General features: G+C 43.7%; 1 protein-coding gene across 1 annotated transcript in view; it reads left to right on the top strand.

Moving 5' to 3' along the window:
• Positions 1-24,103, top strand: part of COL15A1 (collagen type XV alpha 1 chain) — a 124,466-nt gene that overhangs the window by 79,449 nt on the left and 20,914 nt on the right. The window contains exons 18-31 of the mRNA XM_081883813.1: positions 1,928-1,972; positions 2,922-2,966; positions 7,853-7,915; positions 8,987-9,022; positions 9,716-9,799; positions 12,618-12,680; positions 14,598-14,633; positions 16,937-16,999; positions 17,600-17,677; positions 17,875-17,910; positions 19,272-19,325; positions 19,415-19,474; positions 20,230-20,298; positions 22,015-22,056. Of these exons, the coding sequence (XP_081739939.1) occupies positions 1,928-1,972; positions 2,922-2,966; positions 7,853-7,915; positions 8,987-9,022; positions 9,716-9,799; positions 12,618-12,680; positions 14,598-14,633; positions 16,937-16,999; positions 17,600-17,677; positions 17,875-17,910; positions 19,272-19,325; positions 19,415-19,474; positions 20,230-20,298; positions 22,015-22,056 (774 nt within the window). The remainder of the gene's footprint in view (positions 1-1,927; positions 1,973-2,921; positions 2,967-7,852; positions 7,916-8,986; positions 9,023-9,715; positions 9,800-12,617; positions 12,681-14,597; positions 14,634-16,936; positions 17,000-17,599; positions 17,678-17,874; positions 17,911-19,271; positions 19,326-19,414; positions 19,475-20,229; positions 20,299-22,014; positions 22,057-24,103) is intronic.

Below are 24,103 nucleotides of genomic sequence, written 5' to 3'. Positions count from 1 at the left end.
CATTAACATCGCAACCAGGCATTATCCCCTACCTTAAAAATACACAGCATCAATGGAAGACCCAAAATTAGGATAGCAGTCTCGTGCAGGACCTCCATATTACTATTATTTTAAAGTCCAATGTATGTGCTGCAATTACAGTCTCTAAGGCAATCCCCCACAGCTTCAGTGTGGAGACCTTACAAAAATAACTTCTCTAAATCGGGTTGCTGGAAATTCCAGCATTTATTCAGCATGCAGCACGTGGAAGAAATATTCATCTTTTATCTTGTATTGGGGGCTGCAGGAAACAAAGTGGCCAGGCTGTGCTCAGGAGAAGAGCAAATAGAAGTTGGAGTGTGGCGACAGAGACCTCCCACCTAAACACCGCCACACATGTGACAAACCACCCACCGAAGGGGAAGAAGATGTGCTAACAATCTTCCACATCAGTGGTGATTGGAAAGTACAATGGGTTGTTTTGACCAGGGGGCGGCAATGTTTTTGTGGCTTGGGCCGTGAACCGGCCCTGCAGATGCCGCGGTGGGACAGAGTGTGTGTTCGCACACGCACAAACACTATTTCCAGCGCAGAGGATGCATGTGCAGCTTCCCATTGGCTGCAGGAGCTTCCTGCAGCCAATGGGAAGCCGGCCAGCATTGCGGAAGGCGGTCTCCACTCTGCTCTGTGCCGATTTAGTGCAGCGCGCGGGAGTCAACAGAGCAGGCAGGGGAGGGGGGTCCATGGGCCAGTTAATGGGCCTTGGGTTGCCAACCCCTTGTTTTGATTTTTCAGTAAGGGAAGAGCCAGATTAAATCTAAAATGAATGGGGGAAAGGATTGGTTGGCACTTTAATACTAACAGCATTGTGTGGACACTGTGAAAAACTTGTGTGCCTGAGCAGTACCAGTTTCACAATAGACTCCTGTCTGAAAGCACCCGAAATATTTTGCCATGTAGTCATAGCTGCATCCTGTGTTCATGTAGTTCCAAGAGAAAACCACCATGCGGTGGCTCGGGGCTTCCCTGAGCACACAGGAGAGAGTACAGTCACTGGGAAAGCAGGGTGGGGCGAAAGGAAAGGATTAGGCAAATGTTCTAGACCAGAATTAGGAATGACATCACTCTCCCCCAGCCTCATGCAAATTGTTCTAGTTTTTCTCATGCAAGCCCATTCAAGTGACTCAGCTCAGTATTTTCAAGTCACAGTGCTGAAAAGAAGATTGCATGTTTTGAGGAGGATTTAATTAAAACCTGCTGTTATGGGAAGAGCTGTCTTGTTGCTGTTGGTGCTACTCTGCTGCTTATTCCCTCAGCCGGAAAGGAAGCAATCCGATGAGATATTCTCGATCCAAGTTTTGGAACGTGTTGTGTAAAAGGCTGCACTGTTTCTGAAGCCAGTTCTTATTCCTCCCTGCCCAACCCCCCAAGTTGTTTCAGCAGGGACAGGAAGCCTTAACTTCCCTCAACCTCCCAAGGTGACCATTGAGAGAGGAATTTGAGATCAGTGACAGCACACCCTAGAGACATATTCTGCTCAAGAATTGCTTCTGTTGTGACAGTTTGTTCTCTGGTCCCAATACATACACTTTGCATTAGTTATGAAAGACACGACATTTCCTTTTTAAAATCCACATAGGAAGGTCGCCAGTTGTGTGAATTTCAAGGGGAAATGCTATGGTGTGTAATGTCTAGTTTTGCCCTAAAGAGGCACAATTCAAAGTGACATTTGACGTATTAGTGCATAAGAAGGACTAGCAGGGGAGATTTGCACACAATATGCTTATCATTGATGCTCTGCTACTTGGTCCAGTTGGAATTAATATTTGCACATTTATACACAAATAAGTTGGTTATTATTGCATCTTTTAGGCAAGCTTTTTCAAAACCTGTAACACACAACGGTATACAAATTAAACAAATAAAAGAGTACTATATTTTGTTATAGGGTCCAGTCGGGGAGGCCGGTCTGCAAGGACCAATGGGGCCAAAGGTAATCAATGCAGCACACTATCAAAAATCTAGAGCGTTTGTGTACTTGTTATAGCAAGAATTCAGTTTGCCATGTTAGCAGTACTCCCAACTAATTTGTGATTTCATTATTTGATCAGCTACAATATTCCCCTTATTTTCAATCTTCAGATGAACAGCATTTGTGCTTAAGTAGTGAAAATGGCAGCACCCAAGCACAACACAGGGAGGTATCAGCTGGGCTGGGGAAATCCACAGTATCCACCCTCAAGTACCGGTGCTTTGTGGGGAGGGGGGAAAGGTATGTGTGGGAAAAGCCCAAAACAGAAGGAGGAAACTGTCCTTTTGATCATTTGGCCTTGCTGGCAGCATGTGGTGGAAGGAGCAAGATGCTAAAGGTATAACCAGGTGGAAGATGGGAGACTGAAGCAGAAAGCGCTGTGGAAGATGAGGGAGAGAAAAGGGGAAGAAAGGAGAGGAAAGCTGGAGGAAGACTGGGAGGAGTTTAGGCATCAGCATTTCCCTTTTAAAATCCACACAGGAAGGTCGCCAGTTGTCCTATCTTTCCTACAGACAAACAGCAAATCTGTATATTTTGAATATAGCATAGCCTCTTGTTATGACTATGTTTATGTCAAATGCCAGTGAAGCTAATAATGTTTATGTTTTCAAGACTAATCTCTTAGACCAAAGGTTTCCTTAAAACTAGTCTTTATGCACAAAAAAACTTTGCTTGTCTGATATCTTCATGCATCCATTCTTTCTACAGAAGGGAAATGTCAGTGAAATCAATGTATTTCTGAGATTTTGCTAATAACTTCAAATGCACTGTGATGCCACAAATAATTTTTAGGCTAAAGTAGGAAGGATCATGGATTAATTATACCTTTCAAAGTATACAAGGAAGCTTCTTGTTAAAAAAAATATTTTAGTTCTCCATTTTTAAAATGACTATTTTGTTTTTGTTTTAGGGAGAAAAAGGTGACAATGGACTACCAGGTACACCTGGCTTAAAGGTGAGACATTAACTAAACATGATTTATAAACTGACTTCATAGAAATAAAGGCAAATACTTTGTATCTAACACAAATTGAAGATTTAGCTGACGTGACCACATACTTTAGAATTCCCAAGTATTCCAGTATAGAGCTTGCTCTTGTGTTTTAATGTCACGCATGCTGATCTACCCTTCTGTCTGAAGATGTATATATTTTGGCAGGGAGCGGGTGGCACTGTGGTCTAAACCACTGAGCCTCTTGGGCCTGCTGATCAGAAGGTTGGGGGTTCAAATCCCGGCAACAGGGTGAGCTCTGTCCCATCTTCTGCCAACCTAGCAGTTCGAAAGCACCCCAGTGCAAGTAGATAAATAGGTACCACTGTGGCGGGAAGGTAAACAGCTTTTCCGTGCACTCTGGCTTCTGTCATGGTATCCCGTTGCGCTGGAAGCAGTTTAGTCCTGCTGGCCACATGACCTGGAAAGCTGTCTGTGGACAAATGCCAGTTCCCTCGGCCTGAAGCAAGATCAGCGCCACACCCCACAGTCACCTTTGACTGGACTTAACCATCCGGGGATCCTTTACCTTTACCTATGTATTTTGGCATGTGAGAAATGTCAAGAAAATGTCTTGCTTTCTCCCTGGTAGATAACACCCGGAAGCTAATCCGTAGTCCCATTTCCAGATTTGTACATTGGACTGAAGCAAAGACATTCTTTTCTCACATTATAAAATATGCATCTTCATGTACAACATACATTTAGGTGCATGTATGGAATTGCAATGAGATGAGGCAAAGTAAAGTAAGTAGACCAGAGGTTTTTAATTTTTTAAATCCATGGCTTCCTTGACCAACTACATTCTTTCTGTGGCTCCCCTATGGGGCTTAGCAGCCAAGTTATGGTCACCGCTTGACTGCAGAGCTTGCAGTCTCTCACCCTTTTCCAAACGCCCTCCCTTGTGGAGTGTTCCCTCAGTCTCTCTCCTCTCCCCTCTCCTTGGGAGTCCTCTGGGCAGACGCAACTGCCACCCCTGGTCTCTCAGCTGCTCCCCTGTTATGTACTGAGTTGAAGAGGATCCAAAATGCAGCAGTCTGATTGGTCCTAGAACAATAGGATCCAAAATGCAGCTGTCTGATTGGTCCTAGAACAATAGGATCCAAAATGCAGCAGTCTGATTGGTCCTAGAACAATGCAGCAGTATGATTGGCCTACAGGAACCACCCAATCCAGCTCCAGATGGAAGTGAATCCACAACCTGATTGGTCTACAGGTGAATTCTGGAATTAGCCAATCATGTGCAGCCCATTGTGTAAATAATGTATATATAGCAGATACTTTGGAGGGACTTTCTTTCCTCCTCACCACTATGAGGTGAATAAAGAGCATGAAATCCACTCTCAACTGTGAGTATATTTCATCCCCCCTGCCCTAAAGAGAGGTGCCTCCTCACACAGGGGCCTGGGAAGCAACCCCTGACCAGCCCTAGAGGCACCATTCCCCGGGGGGGGGGGCTTTTAGCCAGGGTTGCTGCAACAAACAGCTGTGCAAGCCTTTGGGAGGCAGAGATGCGAGAGGGAATCAGAGGAGGGAGGGGAGGAAAGAAGGACGAAGGCCAGTGTTGCTTTCGGCACCCCGATCATCATTCAAGGCACCCCAGGGTGCCACAGCATACTGGTTGAAAACCACTGAAGTAGACAATTTTGGCTGAAGAAGCAATGAAGAAGTCCCAAAGGTGCCTGGCTAGTTTCTGACTAGATGGGTTGCCACACCAAGATAGCAGCAGAAGAGGCTGTTCCGCCCCATAGGCATGGAGCCATCCATTGCTCATTGGCTGTAGGGGCATCATGTGGTCCAATGAGATGTTGGCTCCATGTCTTCCCCTTTCTCCTGACAATGGCTGGCAGTTGGGGGGGTGTATCCTGGCCCTGTAGGGAGTCCTGAGGGTGGCTGGATTTATCAGGGCCGTAGCTGCTACTCAGGGAGCATTTCTCTCCTGGCCTTGGCTTTTAGTACTTTAAAAATATTGATGATGATGATGATGATGATGATGATGATGATGATATTATTCAACTCCCATGGCACCACTACCTTTTTTAGTGGTATACACAGGCATGGGGCCAGGCAAGTCTCTATGTTTCCTCTCTACATGTAATACCATTGAGCCCACTGGATTTCCTTGGGGAAGAAGTGAACTATATTTTTTCGTTTCCTAGAAGTATTCTCAACTGATTTACTGGAGCCATGCCAGTATAAACATGAAAATGGTGCCACAGTGAATCACTTAATTATTGAAAGGTTCTATCATGAAACAGTTTTTGCTTACTGTAATTTAGAAAACAACAGAATGTGGAGACTTGCTCCATGAATTCCATCTGTTGAACATATTTTGAATCTGTGAAAAGCAATACCAGTCAACCTTTAAAAGCATTTTGCCTAGAATGTTGTCAACATAATCATGAATCAGTCTGGTATCGGCCAAGGAAAGCAGCTTTGAAAACATAATAATAATAATAATAATAATAATAATAATAATAATAATAATAATAATTAATAATAATTTACTATTTGTATCCCGCCCATCTGGCTGGGTCTCCCCAGCCACTCTGGGCGGCTTCCAACAAAGATAAAAGATACACTAAAATGTCACATATTAAAAACTTCCCTGAACAGTTTTTCAGGTGTCTTCTAAATGTCAGGTACATGTTTATCGCTTTGACATCTGATGGGAGGGCGTTCCACAGGGCGGGCGCCACTACCGAGAAGGCCCTCTGCCTGGTTCCCTGTAACTTGGCCTCTCGCAGTGAGGGGACCGCCAGAAGGCCCTCAGTGCTGGACCTCAGTGTCCGGGCAGAACGATGGGGGAGGATACGCTCCTTCAGATATACTGGACTGAGGCCATTTAGGGCTTTAAAGGTCAGCACCAACACTTTGAATTGTGCTCGGAAACGTACTGGGAGCCAATGTAGGTCTTTCAAGACCGGTGTTATATGGTCTCGGCGGCCGCTCCCAATCACCAGTCTAGCTGCCGCATTCTGTTTTTTTTTTATAAATATTTATTAAGGTTTTTACAGAAAAAAAAAACATCCAATAACAATAAACAGTATTACTTTGTTTAACAAAATTTCATATCCTCTTTGAGCTTCCTCACGCCTCCCACTCCCATTTGCATCATTCATAAATTTTGTCCTAGCTGCCGCATTCTGTATTAGTTGTAGTTTCTGGGTCACCTTCAAAGGTAGCCCCACGTAGAGCGCATTGCAGTAGTCCAAGCGGGAGATAACCAGAGCATGCACCACTCTGGTGAGACAATCCACGGGCAGGTAGGGCCTTAGCCTGCGTACCAGATGGAGCTGGTAAACAGCTGCCCTGGACACAGAATTGACCTGCGCCCCCATGGACAGCTGTGAGTCCAAAATGACGACCAGGCTGCGCACCTGGTCCTTCAGGGGCACAGTTGCCCCATTCAGGACCAGGGAGTCCTCACACCAGCCTGCCCCCTGTCCCCCCAAAACAGTACTTCTGTTTTGTCAGGATTCAACCTCAATCTGTTAGCTGCCTTCCATCCTCCAAACAGAAGATGGAATACACCAGAACTGAGCAATTCTAGCCCCAGTTGCAGAGGGTAGGCAGCCCAGTTTCTACTGGGAAAATCTCTATAAATCTTCTTCAGAAACACAGGAGCAAATTTTGGTGAAGCCATTTGCAGGCCTGCCTCCCACCTCTACCATGGCACCACTGCTAGTCCCACTGGGGCTTTGCCCACACCACCGCCACAGTGCTGTTGTCCTCACCATTGTCACTGTGCCCTTGCCACTGTGCCCTTGTCATGGCGGCAGTTGCAGTGTCGGAGCCAGCGGCAACATGGACATAATGGTCAGGGGGAGGGAGGGGGGCCAGGATTTGTGAAGAAGTGGCATCATGCTGGTGGCATAAGGACATTTTGCCTATATTGGCAAAACGTCTCAGGCCAGCCCTAAGTTGTCCTCGTAAGTGATACTATGGGACTCCAGCTTTGGGATGCTTCCATCTTCAAACTAGAGGATATGACCTGTAGGAAGCAGCTGAAATAGAGACTTCATGAATGACATTGGCCTTGCACGGGCAATAACAGATTGTTATTTCTTGCTATGGTTGCTGAAGGCTCAGACTACTTATATTTGTAGTTTAGCACACTATTATTTGTCTTGATTTGGTTGTTTGCTATTTGTTCAGTGTTCCATCTGGGGTGAATTTGACAGGGACGCGGGTGGTGCTGTGGTCTAAACCACTGAGCCTCTTCAGCTTGCCAATTGGAAGGTCGGCAGTTTGAATTCCCATTACAGGGTGAGCTCCTGTCGCTCCATTCCAGCTTCTGCCAATCTAGCAGTTCAAAAGCACACCAGTGCAAGTAGATAAATAGGTACTGCTGTGGCAGGAAGGTAAATGGCGTTTCTGTGCACTCTGGCATTCCTCATAGTGTCCCGTTGCACCATAAGTGGTTAAGTCATGCTGGCCACATGACTCGGAAAGATGTCTGTGGACAAATGCCAACTCCCTCGGCCTGAAAGCGAGATGAGCGCCGCACCCCATAGTCACCTTTGATGGGACTTAACCTTCTGGGGGGTCCTTTACCTTTTTACCTCAATGAATCTTTTGAAAACCATACTATGTATTATCAGTAGACAGACCATGGCCGCTGAGATGCCAGGACTCTTTCTGGGGGGCCTCTTTGAGATGAGTGCCCCCTTCATGTCTGTCTGGCTTTGTTACTCGGAGTGCCCTGTGTTACTTTTCGTTTCCCTGTGATCTTTACATTTGTAGCAAGCCTTTGGGGACATTGGAATGAATTCTCTGGATCGTGGCCTCAGTTAAAAGCAGCTGATGAATCTGTGAAGTGAATGTGGGATATTTTTGTGTTCCATTAGGGAGAGCAAGGCCCAGAAGGAAGGCCGGGGTTTCCTGGTGTTGCTGGAAGACCTGGAGACACAGTGAGTAGGCTATGGACTTCCTTCTCTATGCATCGCTTGAAATTGCAGCCTGAGATGTGCAGAGGCTTCGTTTCAGGTTTAGGTGCGGGAGCCGGACAAATAAATTTCAATAGGCAGCAAACAACACTGAAGGCAAGATCCCAAGACCCACTGATGGGTGTTTATTAAGATTAAATTGCATATTGATATGCTCCCACATTCAACCGGCCCTTCTTAAAGGTCAAAGCACATGGTACACCGTAACCGTTTTGTAATTTTGTATTTTTCAAGTGTTTGCAGTTATTGTGTTTTTTGTTTTATGTCTCAGAATGACAACAATGTGAACCTGTGCGTAGCAGGTACCTGCTTTTTTTCTCAGAGAAGGAGATTTGTGCCCTTGGCCAGAATGACTAGGCCTACTTAACAGTTGTCACTCAACAAGAAAAGTCAGTGAGTTGGCCTGTGATCTAGATGCCCCTGAAGCAGAGCCATTTGTGGTCTGAAACTCAGAAGGTTGGGGGGTGCCACTGAATTCTACCCGTGGGGAAATGGGATCAGTTCACCCACAAGATAACCCTACCCCACATGTGCCCACTCAACTGCTTCTGTCGGCAGAACTGGCACTATTTCAGGTGTCACATAATACCTGTTTTGCATTTGTAAGTCCTTGATCGTTTAATGTGGTGGCACCTGCACTTTGGAACTCTCTGCCTCTTGATAGAGGCCTTCACCGAACCCTTTTCAACACCCGCTAAAAACATTCCTGTTTAGACAGGCCTATCTAGCTGCTTAGAAAGTTGAAGTAATTTTAATCTGTTTTAGTATTTTAAGTTTTGTATGCTGGGTTGTACATTTTTCTAGATTTTACTGCTAAGTCTTCTGTAAACTGCTTTGAGTTTTGTTTTGTTTTTAAATCATGTGGTGTATAAATTTTATTAAATAAATAAAAGCAATTCTGACCTTTTGTCTATCGTTTTCTCCATTGTTTCTCTCATGGACAGCCGTGTTTCATTATATACAATCTATATTATTAGCGACAGTCTTACCATCTTCCTTTCATGCAATTAATGCTGGCTTTTAAATTAAATGCAGGGCTCAAAAGGAGATAAGGGTGACCCAGGACCCAAGGTAAGAAGTGGCATTTATTCTAATTTAATTGAATATCCACTTGGACCTCAGTGATGCATGTACCATCTTTTTACAAGGGCTGAAGCTTTCTACATGCAGGTCCCACTATCCACCCGCTTGTTATCTGCAGATACACTTCTCCAAACGCAAATAATTTTGCCCAAACCTTCATAAAAATTAATAATAATAATAATACCCTGCCCATCTGGCTGGGTTTCCCCAGCCCACTCTGGGCAGCTTCCAGCACATATATGTGTGGGTGATTCAGATATCCAGACAGCTGGAGTTTGCCCACTTCCTTATTTGTTTGTGCTTTGCTGGTTGGCTGCAGCTATTTTTCAGGCAAAAACCATTCAAGGGGGGGATGGGGGAAAGAGATGGGCCAATCAGGGAGAAGGAGAGATCGGACTCACCAGTTTTGCTTTGTCTTTCTTCTGTTGTTTGGCTCTGGGCATTTTAGGAAGAAAACATGGTGGGAGAAAGATAATGGATTAGAAATGTTCCCATAGGAAATAATGGAAATCATCAGCTTGTTATGCGAACACTCACCTGACAAACAATTTTCTGAGAATGCATTGAGTTCGGAAAACGGAACGTGTGCGTCTATAAATCAGAAGATTAACATTGTTTGGTTTTGTCTCATTACCTAAGGTCATTCTCTACGCTCCTAACCACCATATTCTCTTGCAATAGGGCGAACCAGGACAAGATGGTGCCAGTGTTGTGGGGCCACCTGGACCACCTGGACCACCTGGTCCCATCATAGCCATTCCCAGGGTAGGTATCTTATTGCTATTCTGCTGCACCGTTATAACCACCCTTTGTGCATTTGTGTAGTGCTGCTGCTAATGTCTGCCACTTGTGGAAGTTTGGAGGTGAGGCCTTCGCAAAAATCTTGAAATCATTCCAGAAATCCTCATGTTCTTTGCCACATCTGTTCCATACCAGGCAGTGGAGTACATTGATAGGTAAAAGGAGAGTGAGAGCAGGATGTGAGAGCTAGGCTCTGCTTCACTGTCACCACAGCTAGACTTCATAGCAGGAGCGAACCGTGCTGTTTGACCGCCTGAGGCAAAGCAGAAAGATGCTACATTGCACGTACCCCCCTGCTGTCCCCACGAAACCCCATGGATCCCATGGCTGCAGCTTCCAGGTCAGCCAGATCTTGAGAGCAAGATTGCGTAAGACCTTCAGAGATGGCCCGGCCCTGCTCCAACAGTGGGTCTCCAGATGTTGTTGTTGGACTACAGCTCCCATTATCCTCAGCCATCATGGCCAGCCCAGCAGAAGTTGGGGAGGCTGCCTTACTAGCTTGACTCAAAAAGATTCGGTTTACTAGTGAGTGAGCTAAAGAACAAGACTTATGTCGCACAACAGAGGAAGCAAAAGTGGTGTCCTTTTCTTTTGCTTACCCTAATTGTTTGTGAGGTTTAAGGACTCTGCGTATATATGCAGATGCCTTACATCACACCAGACCCCTTTTATACACCATCACCATAGGCACATACCTCTATCTGGACTTTCAGTAGCCCTGCCAATAACAAAAGCACCTTTCCAAAAAGCACCATCTCTCCCAGTTAGTTGCTGCTCAGTTGTCATTGACCAGCCAGGCTTTCTAGTTAATATCTGTGAGGGAAGGAAATATTTTAATTGTAAAAAAACAGCAGCTCCAAACTCTTAAGGGGCAGCCCTCAGACCACCTCATAATCCTCTAAGTAAACAAAACCCCATCCCCAAATTAGAAACAAGAACCCTGTTTTTTAACTACCTTCTGTTCTGCTACATAATCTAAAATACAGAACAAACTACTTTTTCAAGCTTTCCTGCCCAAGCATTCTGGAAAGCATGTTTGTTACCAATCTATGCAGAAATAAAGATGTCTAACATTTGACTGAACTATGTTTCAATTCTCCAGTGAGCCCATGTGAGCTAGTTTGAAACCTGAAAGTTTTTTGAAATTACCCATGGGAATTTGTTCTTATATGAAAAGCAAATTGCTTCAACATCTAGAGATGAAGTCAGATATTGAGAGTTTATATTCCATTGAGGCATAGAAGTAGAGGGAAGCCAAGCAATAATATGGTTTTATTGGTATGTTTTATTATTTTATAAGTAAGACACCTAGAGAAATTACTTTGAGACATCTCATAAATATTATAAATAATACAAAGCCTAATCTCTTGACTTCACCAGTGACTGTTATGCTTGACGCAGAGAATGTGGCGTGTTGCCTTGGCAGCAAATACTGTATAAGCAAAACCATGTAGCTTTTTCATTGCCGTAATGGAGTTCAAGTGGGCCTTTCTCTGATGAAATTAACCAATATTGATGGAAAATTACCCTGCCATATTGCCTGCTCCAGTCCCTCGCCTCACACACAGATTCCCCTATTACTGTGGTTAATGCTAATGAGGCAGGTTTCAAAACACAAAATGAACAGCAAAGCGTATTTGGTAAATCCTGTAGATGTTTGCACCAGAAAGGGAAGCGGGTAGAGGAAGGAACTTATGAACAATGGTTAAAGAGCTTTAGGAGCATTCTCTCTGCACCAGCCCATGATGTTACTTCACTTTTCAAGCAGTGGTGTCCAAACTTTTTTCAAAGAGGGCCAGATTTGATAAAGTGAAGGGCCATGAGGGCTGACCAAACAGCCGACCAAAGTTGATGGGATTGAAGTTGTTGAGCTTTTTTATTATTTTACCCCATAGTTGTTGAGCTTTCTTTAAGATTGAAGTTTTTGAGCTTTTGGGGGGGTTGAAGTTGTTGAGGGTTTGGTTTTTTTTAGGATTTTACCCCAGGAAATAAACTGCCACAGGGATTAAACAGACTGGTAGGCCGGTTAGGCCCCCGAAACAGACTTTGGACATTATGGTAAAGATGAATTCCATTTTGCTAAATGCAGCATTTGGAAAGGAGATGTACGGGTGAAAAAGCACAATGAACACACCAGAGAGCCTTGGTCAAATGTGTCTCGCTGGTAGGTGCTTATTGCCTATTTTTAAACGCACCTTCGCTCCTTCCATTATGGTGGTTGCTCACAGCAGAGGCATGTAGTGGATAGTAGGAAGCAATCTTTACTCTTGTGATGGATCAGAGTTCTAATGGCCAACCCCCCCTTTTATTAATGAGGGATCCCCCATAAGGGATTATGACAGGCTGCCAGCACACAGGAGGTTTGGGGGTTTTTTTTGCCACACCCATGTCTGTCCAGCTGCTTGGGGAGTTTCTTCAGCCCAGCTCTAGTAAAAAAAGAGAGTGACATCATATTATAGGGTTTAGCAATATAAGCAGAAGCAGCAGGCCTTGCAGTGGCTTCCTCTGTCTGACTATCTAGTGCAAATCTCCAAAGTCCCCTCCCCTTCCTTATTCTCCTGTGTCTGATACTTCTTGCTGGAGTGCAAGAAAATAAATAATGCTTGAAGGAGAGGGGTAGAAAAACGGTGTATGCTTTTGATGACCTGCTTACCTTTCTCCATCTTAGATAAAATTAGTAGAACATTTCATTTTTCTCCAATATTTCTAGAAAAACTATTAATGTTTGGCATTTTGCCTTCTTCTCTCTCTCTCTCTTTCTCTCTCTCTCTCTCTCTTTTAGTCACTAAATGCTTCAGATGAAAGTTTTAACATTACGAGAATCAAAGGACTTGTTGGGCCTCCAGTGAGTATGTTCTATTCTGTTGTGCTAGATAAAACCATGACTTGGTTAAAGTAAACACCCAAAACATTTTTCTCTGATCCTCACATAGAAATATGCTGCTTCTACCAACTTCTTTGGACTTCACTGTGTCATATGACAACAGCCCTGAGTACAGATCTTGATCCATCCAATATAACAGAATATAATCATAGTAATCTCCAATATGTTTCTAGCTGAACATGTAGAATATAGTACTATATGATGGTGATGGGGATTATTGGGGATGGTTTAGTCTATATAATCAACTGCAAAAACAAAACATAAACCTGGAATAGGAAAACTGTTCCCAATTTAGGGCCGTTTCAAGGAACTGAGCTGGTGTGCTTGCAACAGATAGCACCTCTGCTTGATCTCACCCTGCTTTTGAGGAATCCGTCAGAGCCTGCCTGCATAAGCATCAACAGGCTGGATGTTCATTGCATCCATCTCTCCTGCGGGGAAGGGATTGGGGCTCACATCTCAGTTTCCGCTACTCCCCACCCCTTGATTTTATTCAGGTGAGAGGCATGAACGATGTGATAAGCATCATTTTTCCAAAGGGGATGTTAGGATGTTAGCTCCCACCCCTATGTAAGAGAGGGATGCTCTGATTTTCTGTGCTGATTTACTTGCTGCTACCTCTTTTACTGACCTGGCAGTTTGTTGAGCATGGGAATGGGGAGGTGGTAGCAGATGCATGGCGTGTTTCACATGCACTTGTTTTGTGTGCGCACACACAAAATATCACTCTTTTTAGCAAGTTTATAAAGCAGGAGTGGGCATGTGGGCCTGATCTGGACTACCAAACCTTCACCAGCGGCTTACTAAGCCTTGACCTGATGGGTGGTTTTCATAACCATCCTGGCACTGGACTGGACAGATAGGTTTAAAGCTCTCTGTTCAACCCAGCACCACAATGGAGATTAAAAACGCCTTGTCCCACTCAGCTGAGTGCACGTCTATGTATATGTTTGCACAGTAGTAAAGCGATAGTTCTGGAGAGGAAAACCAACTTCCCTTTTAGGATAATGCATGCAGGAGTTAAAGGAAGCATCATCTTAAAGAGAAACATTTGTTTTTGTGTATGCGGGAAGACAAAATGTCACTTCAAAGGTGTTGCCGTCCACCTGGAGTTTATGGGATGGACTTAGCTGAACTTCGGTCCCACTGAAATCAGTGGGGAAAGTTAGTCATTCCTCAAGCTAAGTCCAACTGATTTCACCGGCAATGATGTGCAACCAAGTTCGGAGTACAAATAACTTGTATATCGCTACTTAGAAGTAACTCTCACTGATTTAAATGAGGCTTTCTCCCCAGGTAAGTGTGTATTAGTACTAAAGCCTCAGTCTGGATCTAACCATATATATTTACAAGTATTAAAGAATTTACTTTGTATCTGCTCTCTAATTGGAATCACTTTTTAAAATCAGGAAAAGGATTTTGATTTATTTTACACCTCAACTAAGCATTGCAGGCCTGTATGATATGTTTCTATCATATGGAAAAGTATTTCCACACAACTTACAGTTCCCACAAATCAAAACAATGATTGCAAACTTGCTGGTTCTGATGCAGTTTCCTGCTGAGCAAGATGAATAGCAAAATGTAAAATATCGCAAAGTCTTTTTAGCAACTATAGTAACACCTGCAAACCAACAAATTAAATCTGCCATGTTTCCTAAAGGATGTGTGTCTCTGTAGACCAGAAATATTTTTCAAGCAATTAACAGTGACTGTTAGCTTCTGAAACTTAAGCCTTGGATTCTGCTACTCAGACAGCTGTATTTAGAAAGTTGTCCAATGTTTTAAATGCAATTCAAAATGAAATAGCATCCACAAACAGCAGGGATCCTAATCACAGTGAAACATCTTCACCTGCTTTGTCATTGCATTTTACAGGGTCCAGACGGTAAGCCTGGCCTGCCAGGATTTCCTGTAAGTACCGTATACCCAGTTTCTGAAATAGTAAACATGTAATGTAATTGCTATTAATGTTTTAGCACTTGTCATGGTGCACAAAGCGTATAATGCCCAACAAACTCTAAGGTCCTAATAATAAAATGAGAAAATAACATAAATCTGAATAAAACCAGACATTATACTGCAGGATTCCAGTGGCGGCTTTGAGAATAAGTTTCAGTTCTGACCAAGTGATACTGCTTTGATTCTTCTATATGACGACTTCAGCAAGTTCCAGTCAGATGGTTTTTGTATTGCTTGCAGTCATCAGATAAGAGCATTTCACATAAATCATAGGGGAAATGAAACTGGGATGGTGTCTATTGCCATCATGCTCCTTTTGTAACATTTCCAGATTAAGTGTTGAGCTCTCTTCAGGCCTTCTGCTCCATAGATGTAGCAAACGTGGCTGAGGGATGGGGAGCATGTTGCAATCCCCAGGTCCCCACATGGGCACACCTGCTGGCCACAGGTGGATGAGCACTTGTCAACCGTGTGTAGAAGGCCTCCCCACATGAAGATGCACAGACAAGTGGAAACCTTGGCCAAGCAGGTCCACCACTCACACAGATGAACCCTCCTTGTGTACAGCTATGCATGCACAGCCCTCCTTCACTTACTGACATGGCCAGTGGGTATGTTGGCTCCAGCAGGACATGTATTTGCTGCTAGGAGAAGGCCTGATCCAACAAGGCGGGACTAGGCTAGTCCCTTAAATGTTCCCCTGGTGCCTCCTTCCCCAAACCTGGGAATCTTCTGCCTGACTTATGGAGGGAGTCAAGATGCTCACACATGCAGTTTCAGGGTGTGATGTCCTCACAAGCCGACACCTCTGGGCCTACCTGTTTCCGTTAACCTATTTGGTCTTTATGGAGGCTGATTCATAACTTGTGTGGGAGTTATGTAACTGTTCCCACATCACTTTTGAATGAGTGGATCACATGCCCTGGAGGCAGGGAACACTGATGTAAAAAGCTCATGCTACCCCCTACAAGATCACATCCCTCAAATATCCCCAAAGCAGAGTGGAATTTCCCCACTCTTGGTAGTGATGTCCCAAACACACAATGCATAAAATCAGGGATGGGAGCAGAGAGATATAGGCAAGCCCCTCTCGAAAACCTCTCAGGCTTTTCTGCAATTAGCCGAATCACAGGGAGAGTTTCTGGGTATGCTCATTCACACACATTTAAACCCACTTCAGGCTTCCATGCTAATTGCAGACAGGTATGAAGAGCAGCCCACACCCCTGGGGATGCTTGGGACAGGGCTGGAGTGCAGACCTGGAGCCTTCCCCTGATTTTATGTATCGTGTTCAGTGGGATGCCTGACCACAGCTAGGTAAAAGGTAAAGGGACTCCTGACTATTAGGTCCAGTCGTGGACGACTCTGGGGTTACGGCGCTCATCTCGCTTTATTGGCCAAGGGAGCCGGCGTACAGCTTCCGGGTCATGTGGCCAGCATGACTAAGCCGCTTCTGGCAAACCAGAGCAGCGCACGGAAACGCTGTTTACCTTCCCGCCGGAGCGGTACCTATTTATCTACTTGCACTTTGATGTGCTTTCGAACTGCTAGGTTGGCAGGAGCAGGGACCGAGCAATGGGAGCTCACCCCAACCGCCAACCTTCTGATCAGCAAGTCCTAGGCTCTGTGGTTTAACCCACAGCGCCACCCGCATCCCATGACCACAGCTAGAGCTACCTGTAAAAAGCACACTGATAGAGGAGGGAAAGGGGCTGAAATAGTATGAGCAGTGATGAGGGCATGGCCAGCATCTGGCTCCCACCTCCCCCATTCTGCACTTTAAATCACCCCCCTCCCATGGACATCCACAGGATTTTTTCTAGGGGAAGGGCAAAGTAAATACTACAAACGTACCTACTATTTCTGGTAGACCTTGTGAATGATGATGACACCTGGGTAGATGTAGCCTCTGAGAAACCTGCATTCCAGGTCTACCCCTCCCTTGGTTCTCATTGGATAGGCTGGCTGACTGTCCCTCTGTGGGTGGACACGGCATCCCGACCCACTTCCCACCCACTGCTGATGCCCTCAGTTCCTTCCCTGGCTCCCTTCACCTCTCCCAGTCCCAGCAGATGCCCATGTCCCCTCCCCAGCCATGACCATGCCTCCATAGAGATTTGTCAGCAGACCCAATTTTGCATACAGGTCTGCTGTTGTCCTAAAAACAATCAGATGTTAATCATATTTGGCAACATGCGGAAGTTACCTAATCATAATAGGCCTGTTTATAGAAAGACTACTTCGTTTTTTTCCAGGGCCCCAGGGGACCAAAAGGAGACATTGGACTTCCTGGTTCACCAGGAGAGAAAGGAAAGCAGGTAAAAAGGAAAGCAGGCAGTAGACCAGTTTAGAAATGTGAGGTGGTTACCAGCATGTTTTGGAACTGTTAGGGATGATTTCCTCTTGTATATTCAAAGATGAGCTCAAAACATCTTGGCAACCTGAGACCTCAAGAATTTGGTTTTCATGGTTTGTCATATTTCCTTTAAATGTGGTGGAGATGAAGCTTCCCTTTACAAAACGGTAATCCAATAAGCAATTTCTTCTGGGAAGTTGAAAAAAAGGTGGAACCACACAATTGTAATTCGGGGCTATGTTCAAGTTTAGGTGCCCATGGAATCTAGCAGCACATTCCAGGATCCAAGGATAACAAGGGGGTGTTGTGAATTGTTCCCTTGTTAGTTTTCAACTTTTCCAGATCTGGGACCCATATCTGTGGATTGATCCCTGTACATCCAACCATTGGTTTATTTCTTATTCGGAAGAGGCTATTTGAAGTCAGATTCATGTCACCTCTTGGTATACGTCAGTAAAGTAGCAAATTCATCTGATAGATTTATGTACGCCAGATAAATGTAAACATCAAACCTTGGAGGAAAAATGAAATATCATGGCAATGAATAATGTGTTTTTTCTAGGGTGAAAAGGGTGAGCCAGGAGCCATCTTTGCTTCAACTGAATCATTAGCAGAAGTGATAAGAAGACCAGGAGAGAAGGTAACTTTGTTGGGGTTTCTTTGCATTCTTCTGCTCTCTCTGTCCCATAGAAGAAAATGTGTGCTCTTTAAGGAACTGCCCTGAGACCTGTGGGTATAGGGTGGTATATATAATAATAATAATAATAATAATAATAATAATAATAATAATAATAATAATAATAATAATAATTAATAATAGAACCCTTTTTCTCATAGGGTGAACCTGGAGTAACAGGACCAGTTGGACCAATGGTAAGCTTATTAATTTTTAAAAATCCGTTCATGCACCTTTTGCTATTGGAGAGAGGGAGAAATAGAGAAATATTTCAAAGTGATGGTAGAAAAGTGAAGAAAGGAATGAACTATGTGGAAGGAATTATAATGGTAACAAGCAAAGTTCTATTAGAAACCTAGATCCATTAAAAATACATTTGTACATATTTGAATTGTTCCCTTGTTAGTTTTCTGAAACCAGACTGTTTTTGGTCAGCACTTTAGTGCAAATTTCAACTAATAAACATATTTTTCTATGCAATCCTCCCCAATATACAAATTTTGCAAAGAAATTTCCCCATATATAGTGCATTCTTTCACCAAATGTCACACATTTATGCACCCTTTATCCTCGTATATGCATTTTTGTACGCACAAATTGGCTGTAGAATTGCATTGCATAATTCCATCAATAATAATAATAATAAGGTTTCCCTAGCCAGTCTCAGCAGCTTCCAACAAAATATTAAAATACAAGAGATGGTTATGTCTCCATTAGTGGCGCCAATTCGGCTTCAAAGTGACAAGCAACAGCCAGTCGCACTGCTGTCAACAAAAAGAACACTAGGTCATTGGCCTCAATCCCATGGTTTGTGTCCAGGGATAATGGGGCTAAGGACAGGACAGGCTTCCATTTCTGGCCCATGATGGAAGAGATGGTGTCAAAAATCTTTTCCCATACTTTTTGGGATATACTCTACATCCCCAGTCTTCACGTGAGAGCTCCCTGAAAGTAGAATAATGCATGAGACACATGATCCCTACGATAAGATGGCTCTTCACATGCATGAGTGCAGAATGCTCACAACAGTACACTGGTGGGTGCTTTTCTTGCTGTAGCTATAACTTGAAATAACCTTGTGCGGTCATGTTCGTTGTTTGCAATGTTAATGAAAATAATACAAATGGTTCTTTTTTGAAAAGGACAGATTTCAAAGGATGGTTGTGTTTCAGTTCACATATTGAGTCAGAAAGTGCAAATGTGGTAGACTGACTTTTAAAAGCAAACATATTCAAGCAACCCTACAAAAAAATGTAAGCAGAATGCCCCCGTAATCCCTATAATGTATTTGAAGAGCTTTTCCTGGATTGCCTCTGATTCTCAACTTTTTAAAAGAAACTTTCTTCACCTTTAAAATAAAGATAAAATACAAAGAATATTGAACATACTAGTACAAGTGTATTAATGTACATTGCACATATGAATACATTATTATGTGCAAGTGTGTGGCAGAGACACTAAAATATGGCTTTATTGCCAATAAAGCGCACTGCACATATATAGGCATTTGTTCTGTTTTTCTTTCTCCCTGTTTGTAATACTTTTTTTTTGTCTTTAGGGGCCACCTGGACCTTCAGGACTTAAAGGAGAACTTGGTTTCCCCGGTCGGCCAGTGTGTACATTTCTTTTTGGGAAGAGGGGTATTTTAAAATTCTTTTTATTATGGCATAAAACATTTATGTGTTGTTATCTGCCTTTCAGGGACGTCCTGGTCTGAATGGGAAAAAAGGCATAAAAGGTGAACGGGGTGTAACATTATATGTAAGTTCTACAGAAATGAAGTTCTTATTAACGGTTTAAGAAGATGCAACTATACTCAGAACAAGCAAAAGGAACCTCTATACCATGCATGAATTAATTAAGAGGAAATTCCTTTTTATATAGGCACTGGCTTGGGTGGCTTTTAAAGAGGATTAGTCAAATTAGTCGAAAGGGATATAATAACCCATTCTTGGAAGATATGGTCGCCAATGTTCAGATATCCATGTTCAGAAACCTTCTGAAACCAATTGCCAGGGGTTATACAAGAGACACAATAGAGGTGAAGGGATGATTTGTTTGGAAATGCTCTCTGACATGTATGGTGAAGCCAAATCCCTAAATGGTGAGGTTGTGCTGTGTTTTTTGTTTTGTTTTGCTTTTAGTGTGGCCTGTCTTGTAGCAATCGCAAAGTCGATTGGGTTTTTCAAACACTGCCAAATTAGCTGGGTCTTTAGTTATGAGCGGGGGAGGGGGAGAGAGGTTTATGAACTGTGTAGGAGCATGTGGGATGCCCTGAGTAATGTGATTAAAGGTAAGGAGCTGGTTTAGTGTTAATCTAAAGGGATTTCTCACAAGATTAAGACCTACTGTGAACACTTGTATGTTCAGAAGCACCACCAGACAAGAAAAAGTTAGCACTAAGATCAGGAAACGTGTTGACATGCTATATTGAAATACATCACACAGTGGTGAGGCCGGCCCTAGCCTTTGCTGGAAAACAATCCCTGATGCTTTTCCTGCTTTTGTCTTTCTAGGGCCCTCCTGGTTTGCGTGGATTACCTGGGCCCCCAGGACCCCCAGGTCGTGTAGTTTTCATTAAAGGAGTAAGTCCATCCACATTTGTCATCTCATTTGGCTCTATCCAAATTGAAAAAAACTAAGGGAATTTTATAGAAACTTCAATGCAGCTGCCATCTTCAGAGGCTCCGGTTGTCAGATGCTAGGGGCATCGGTTATTTGTCTTTATTTTGCTCTAGTTGTGAACTTCCCAAGGGCTTGCTACTGCTGGACACAAAGAACTCCAACGTGATAAATTATTGGTGTGATAGTTTTCAGAGCTAGAACGTTGTTTTGAAAATGCTGCTAGACAGCCAAGCAAGGATCTTTTCGAGGTTGTTGTGGAAAGCGGTGGCATTTGCAGTTTAAATGCATCAGCAGAAGCTTGAAATGAATCCTCTTTGTACACTTTGCCCCGGACGCAATCCGAGTATGGAAAATAAGAACGCTAAGTTTATTACAGGGAATAATACATGTTGTGTAGGAAAGATCACAGTTCCAGTTAACTAAGGTGGAGATGCAAAGAGCCATACTCTCTCCTTCCCCTCTACAGGAGAGAAAGAGACAAAGAATCATAGAATGATGGAATAATAGAATTGTAGAGTTGGAAGGGATCCTTAGGGTCATCTAGTCCAACCCCCTGCAATGCAGGAATATCAAGTAAAATATCCATGACAGGTGGCCATCCAGTGTCTGCTTAAAAGCCTCCAATGGAGAGTCCACTATCTTCTGAGAGAGTCTGTTCCACTGTTATAAACTGGATACTTCCTCTTAAACACAGTTGTGTCAAATAGAAGTTAATTCATAGGTATTATGCAAAGGTGGAGAGAGGAGGAGGAGGAGGAAAGGAGGTCAGCAACCTTGAGAGTATCAGACTTGCACCTGAGGAAAGGTTAGTAAAGGTGAGCTCAGAAAGACAGTATAGGAAGCTTGGGGCTCCACTATCTATTCTATCCCCACGGAGACTTGCCTGCCTTTAACACAAGCTGAGCTGCATCCTGACATTTCCAACAGAATGCTCACTGCTGAAGATCGGGAAGAAATTTGATTCGGTTTGCATTTGAATGTGAACCCACCTGATTCAGCTCCCCAAACAAACAAAGAATGAGACACAGCTTTCCTTCAAAATTTTCACTTCTCAAAAGAACTTTGTGGTGCAGTTTTCCAACCACATAATGTGTGTATTAGCGGGAAATGCATTTTTAAACAAATAATAATACATTGGTGAAAGGAGAGGAACTACATGAAAAATGTGTATATTAAGCAAACTTGCATAGTAAAAATGTGCACTAAAATGCTGGCAGTTTTTAGCAGATGTGCCCATCTGATTACTGTAAGGTGAATGTGTGTAACTGTAGCCATCTTGAATTCCATGAAAATAAGACAGGCGATAAGTAAGTGTAATTTTAAAGGACCGGATATTTAATATTAAAAGCCACATCAGGAGGGAACAACTGATAAGCAAAGAATCAGCATCAGAAGCAGGGAGTTGGCAGTTTCTCTGCTCCAAAATGCTCCCCAAGTGGATTTCTCTTGGCCTCTGATGTGTAGCTTGGTCTTTAAAAAATTACTAGAAGTACCCTAGCATATACATTTTCAACATACAGACTGAAAAACCATCCCAACATAATTTAGAGAAAAACACCTCCCCCCGCAAAAAAAAGTGCTTTGGTGAGGAGCGTGGTCTTACACTTTTATTAATATATTGCTTTTAGAAATAATTAAATAGTTACTGTATTTATTTTCCTCCAATTTCTGAACAGACAGTTTTTCCAATTTCTCCCAGGCCTCAGTGCAAGACAACAGTGAGTTATTTACAGTATCTATCCATTTTCCCTGGATAAACATATGTGCTTTATATGTTTTTTGTCCTTGTCTGTTGCTTCGTCAGCACCTGCCCTAATAACACCGCATGCTGCATGAGTGCTTTCAAGGAGGGCCAAATGGTTAAGGTCACAGATAGCAGTGATGAAGTAATTATGTGCAGTGCTTTTCTTCTAGGGGAAAAAAGGGTGCCGGTACTGCATACTCTTATCTCAAAACACAGGTTGGCAGCCTCCAAGTCACCCTTGGGCACTCTAGGTGTGGCCTGTGAAGCCCCCAGGAAGCCCCATCCCCTTTCCCCTGTTGATTCCCCCATCAGCTGCACAGTGGGGAAAGGACTCCTGTTTCTGTGCTGTGATTTAGGCTGCAGCAGGAGCCCTTGGGGGACGTGGGTGGCGCTGTGGGTTAAACCACAGAGCCTAGGACTTGCTGATCAGAAGTCGGCGGTTTGAATCCCTGCAATGGGGTGAGCTCCCGTTGCTCGGTCCCTGCTCCTGCCAACCTAGCAGTTCGAAAGCACATCAAAGTGCAAGTAGATAAATAGGTACCGCTCCAGCAGGAAGGTAAATGGCATTTCTGTGTGCTGCTCTGGTTCTCCAGAAGCGGCTTAGTCATGCTGGCCACATGACCTGGAAGCTGTACGCCAGCTCCCTCGGCCAATAAAGCGAGATGAGCGCCGCAACCCCAGAGTCAGGCACAACTGGACCTAATGGTCAGGGGTCCCTTTACCTTTTCCTAGGAGCCCTTGGGGGCAGGGCAGGGGAAGAAGAGAATAGCAGCATGGCAACAAACCTTTTTAAGGTTTAAGCTGCGTTCTCAGTACAGTACTCCCCATGTAGCCCAGGCTGCTGCAGACGATGATCTTAGCTGCATCAAGGACATACAGATTACATGTGTGCCTTCACTGGGAGTGAAGTGGGAATGTTTAAAGTGTGCATGTGAGTGAGAGCTGGAAGAGTACATGTAGGTGCTCATGTATGTGACTGTGTAGCCACCAACCCACCACCGTAAGCAGACCTGACAGCCAAAAAGGTTGCTTACCACTGTCTTGGCAGCACATTGTCCTTGAAAGCAGTGGAGTAAGGACAGTGATTTAGGAGATACTTTGTGTTTTAGTTGTCTGTTGTCAAACTTCATTTTAAAATATAATTTACTTTTACTTTTAAATACTTGTCTGTTTAAAAACACTCTGTCAAAAGGAAACATTAATGTTAACATATGCAACCCGGTACAGCAAAACAAATCCATGCGCTGCCTCATCTGTATTATGTTGCCCATCAAAGTTCTGTTGATATCATTTGCTGTAGGTGCCGTGGGGCTTAGTCACATCTCAGGAAAGAGCTGTAAGAAAATGGAATGTCCTGCTTCTGTCCCTGAAATCTCCAGTTAAAGATGGATTTCAGGGAGCCATATGGTACCTGCCCTATATCTTTCCCCCTTTGAGGCCAATAGCATCTTCCAAGGTGGTTCATATTGGGAAACTAGCACCATTGGGGAAAGTATGCCAGGTGGTGTGTTTTGAAGAGAAGCATCTATCAATTTGATATAATTAGCAATAGAAGTGCAGACACAGTCTCTTGTTTTAAAATCCACATTCTGATCCCAGTTCCCAGAGTAATCATAGTGGCTCAACTGGACTTCTCTAACATCATTGGGTTGCCAACAATGTCAGCCTCCACCTCCTTTGGTACCCGCAACAGATCTCAGTAAATATCCCTTCAGAAATCCACAATTCACAAGCGACTCTTTGCTCATCCTGCTCAGGTGCTGTTTGCACTGCCTCAGCCTCTCCTACATTGCCCATATTTCACTGGGCATATCATATTGGAAGAGATGCACCCTCTCTTCCAATATGAATCAAGAAAAGGGCAACAAACTTACCTCTCTCAACAAGTGTGGTGGTGGCTGATGTAGTTCCCTTTTTTTCCATTCACATGGAGTATGTCTGCACCGTTTTGTGATCCTGTCTCTTTTCCTGCTCATTTATGTGTTTTACCATGTCCCCACAGAAGCTAGTTTGTGACCGGT

The sequence above is a fragment of the Podarcis melisellensis genome (genome assembly GCF_964234715.1).
Source record: "Podarcis melisellensis genome assembly, chromosome: 13".
Taxonomy (NCBI): domain Eukaryota; kingdom Metazoa; phylum Chordata; class Lepidosauria; order Squamata; family Lacertidae; genus Podarcis; species Podarcis melisellensis.
Note: the sequence above shows the minus strand (reverse complement) of the source record. Positions and strands in the feature narration are given on the sequence as shown.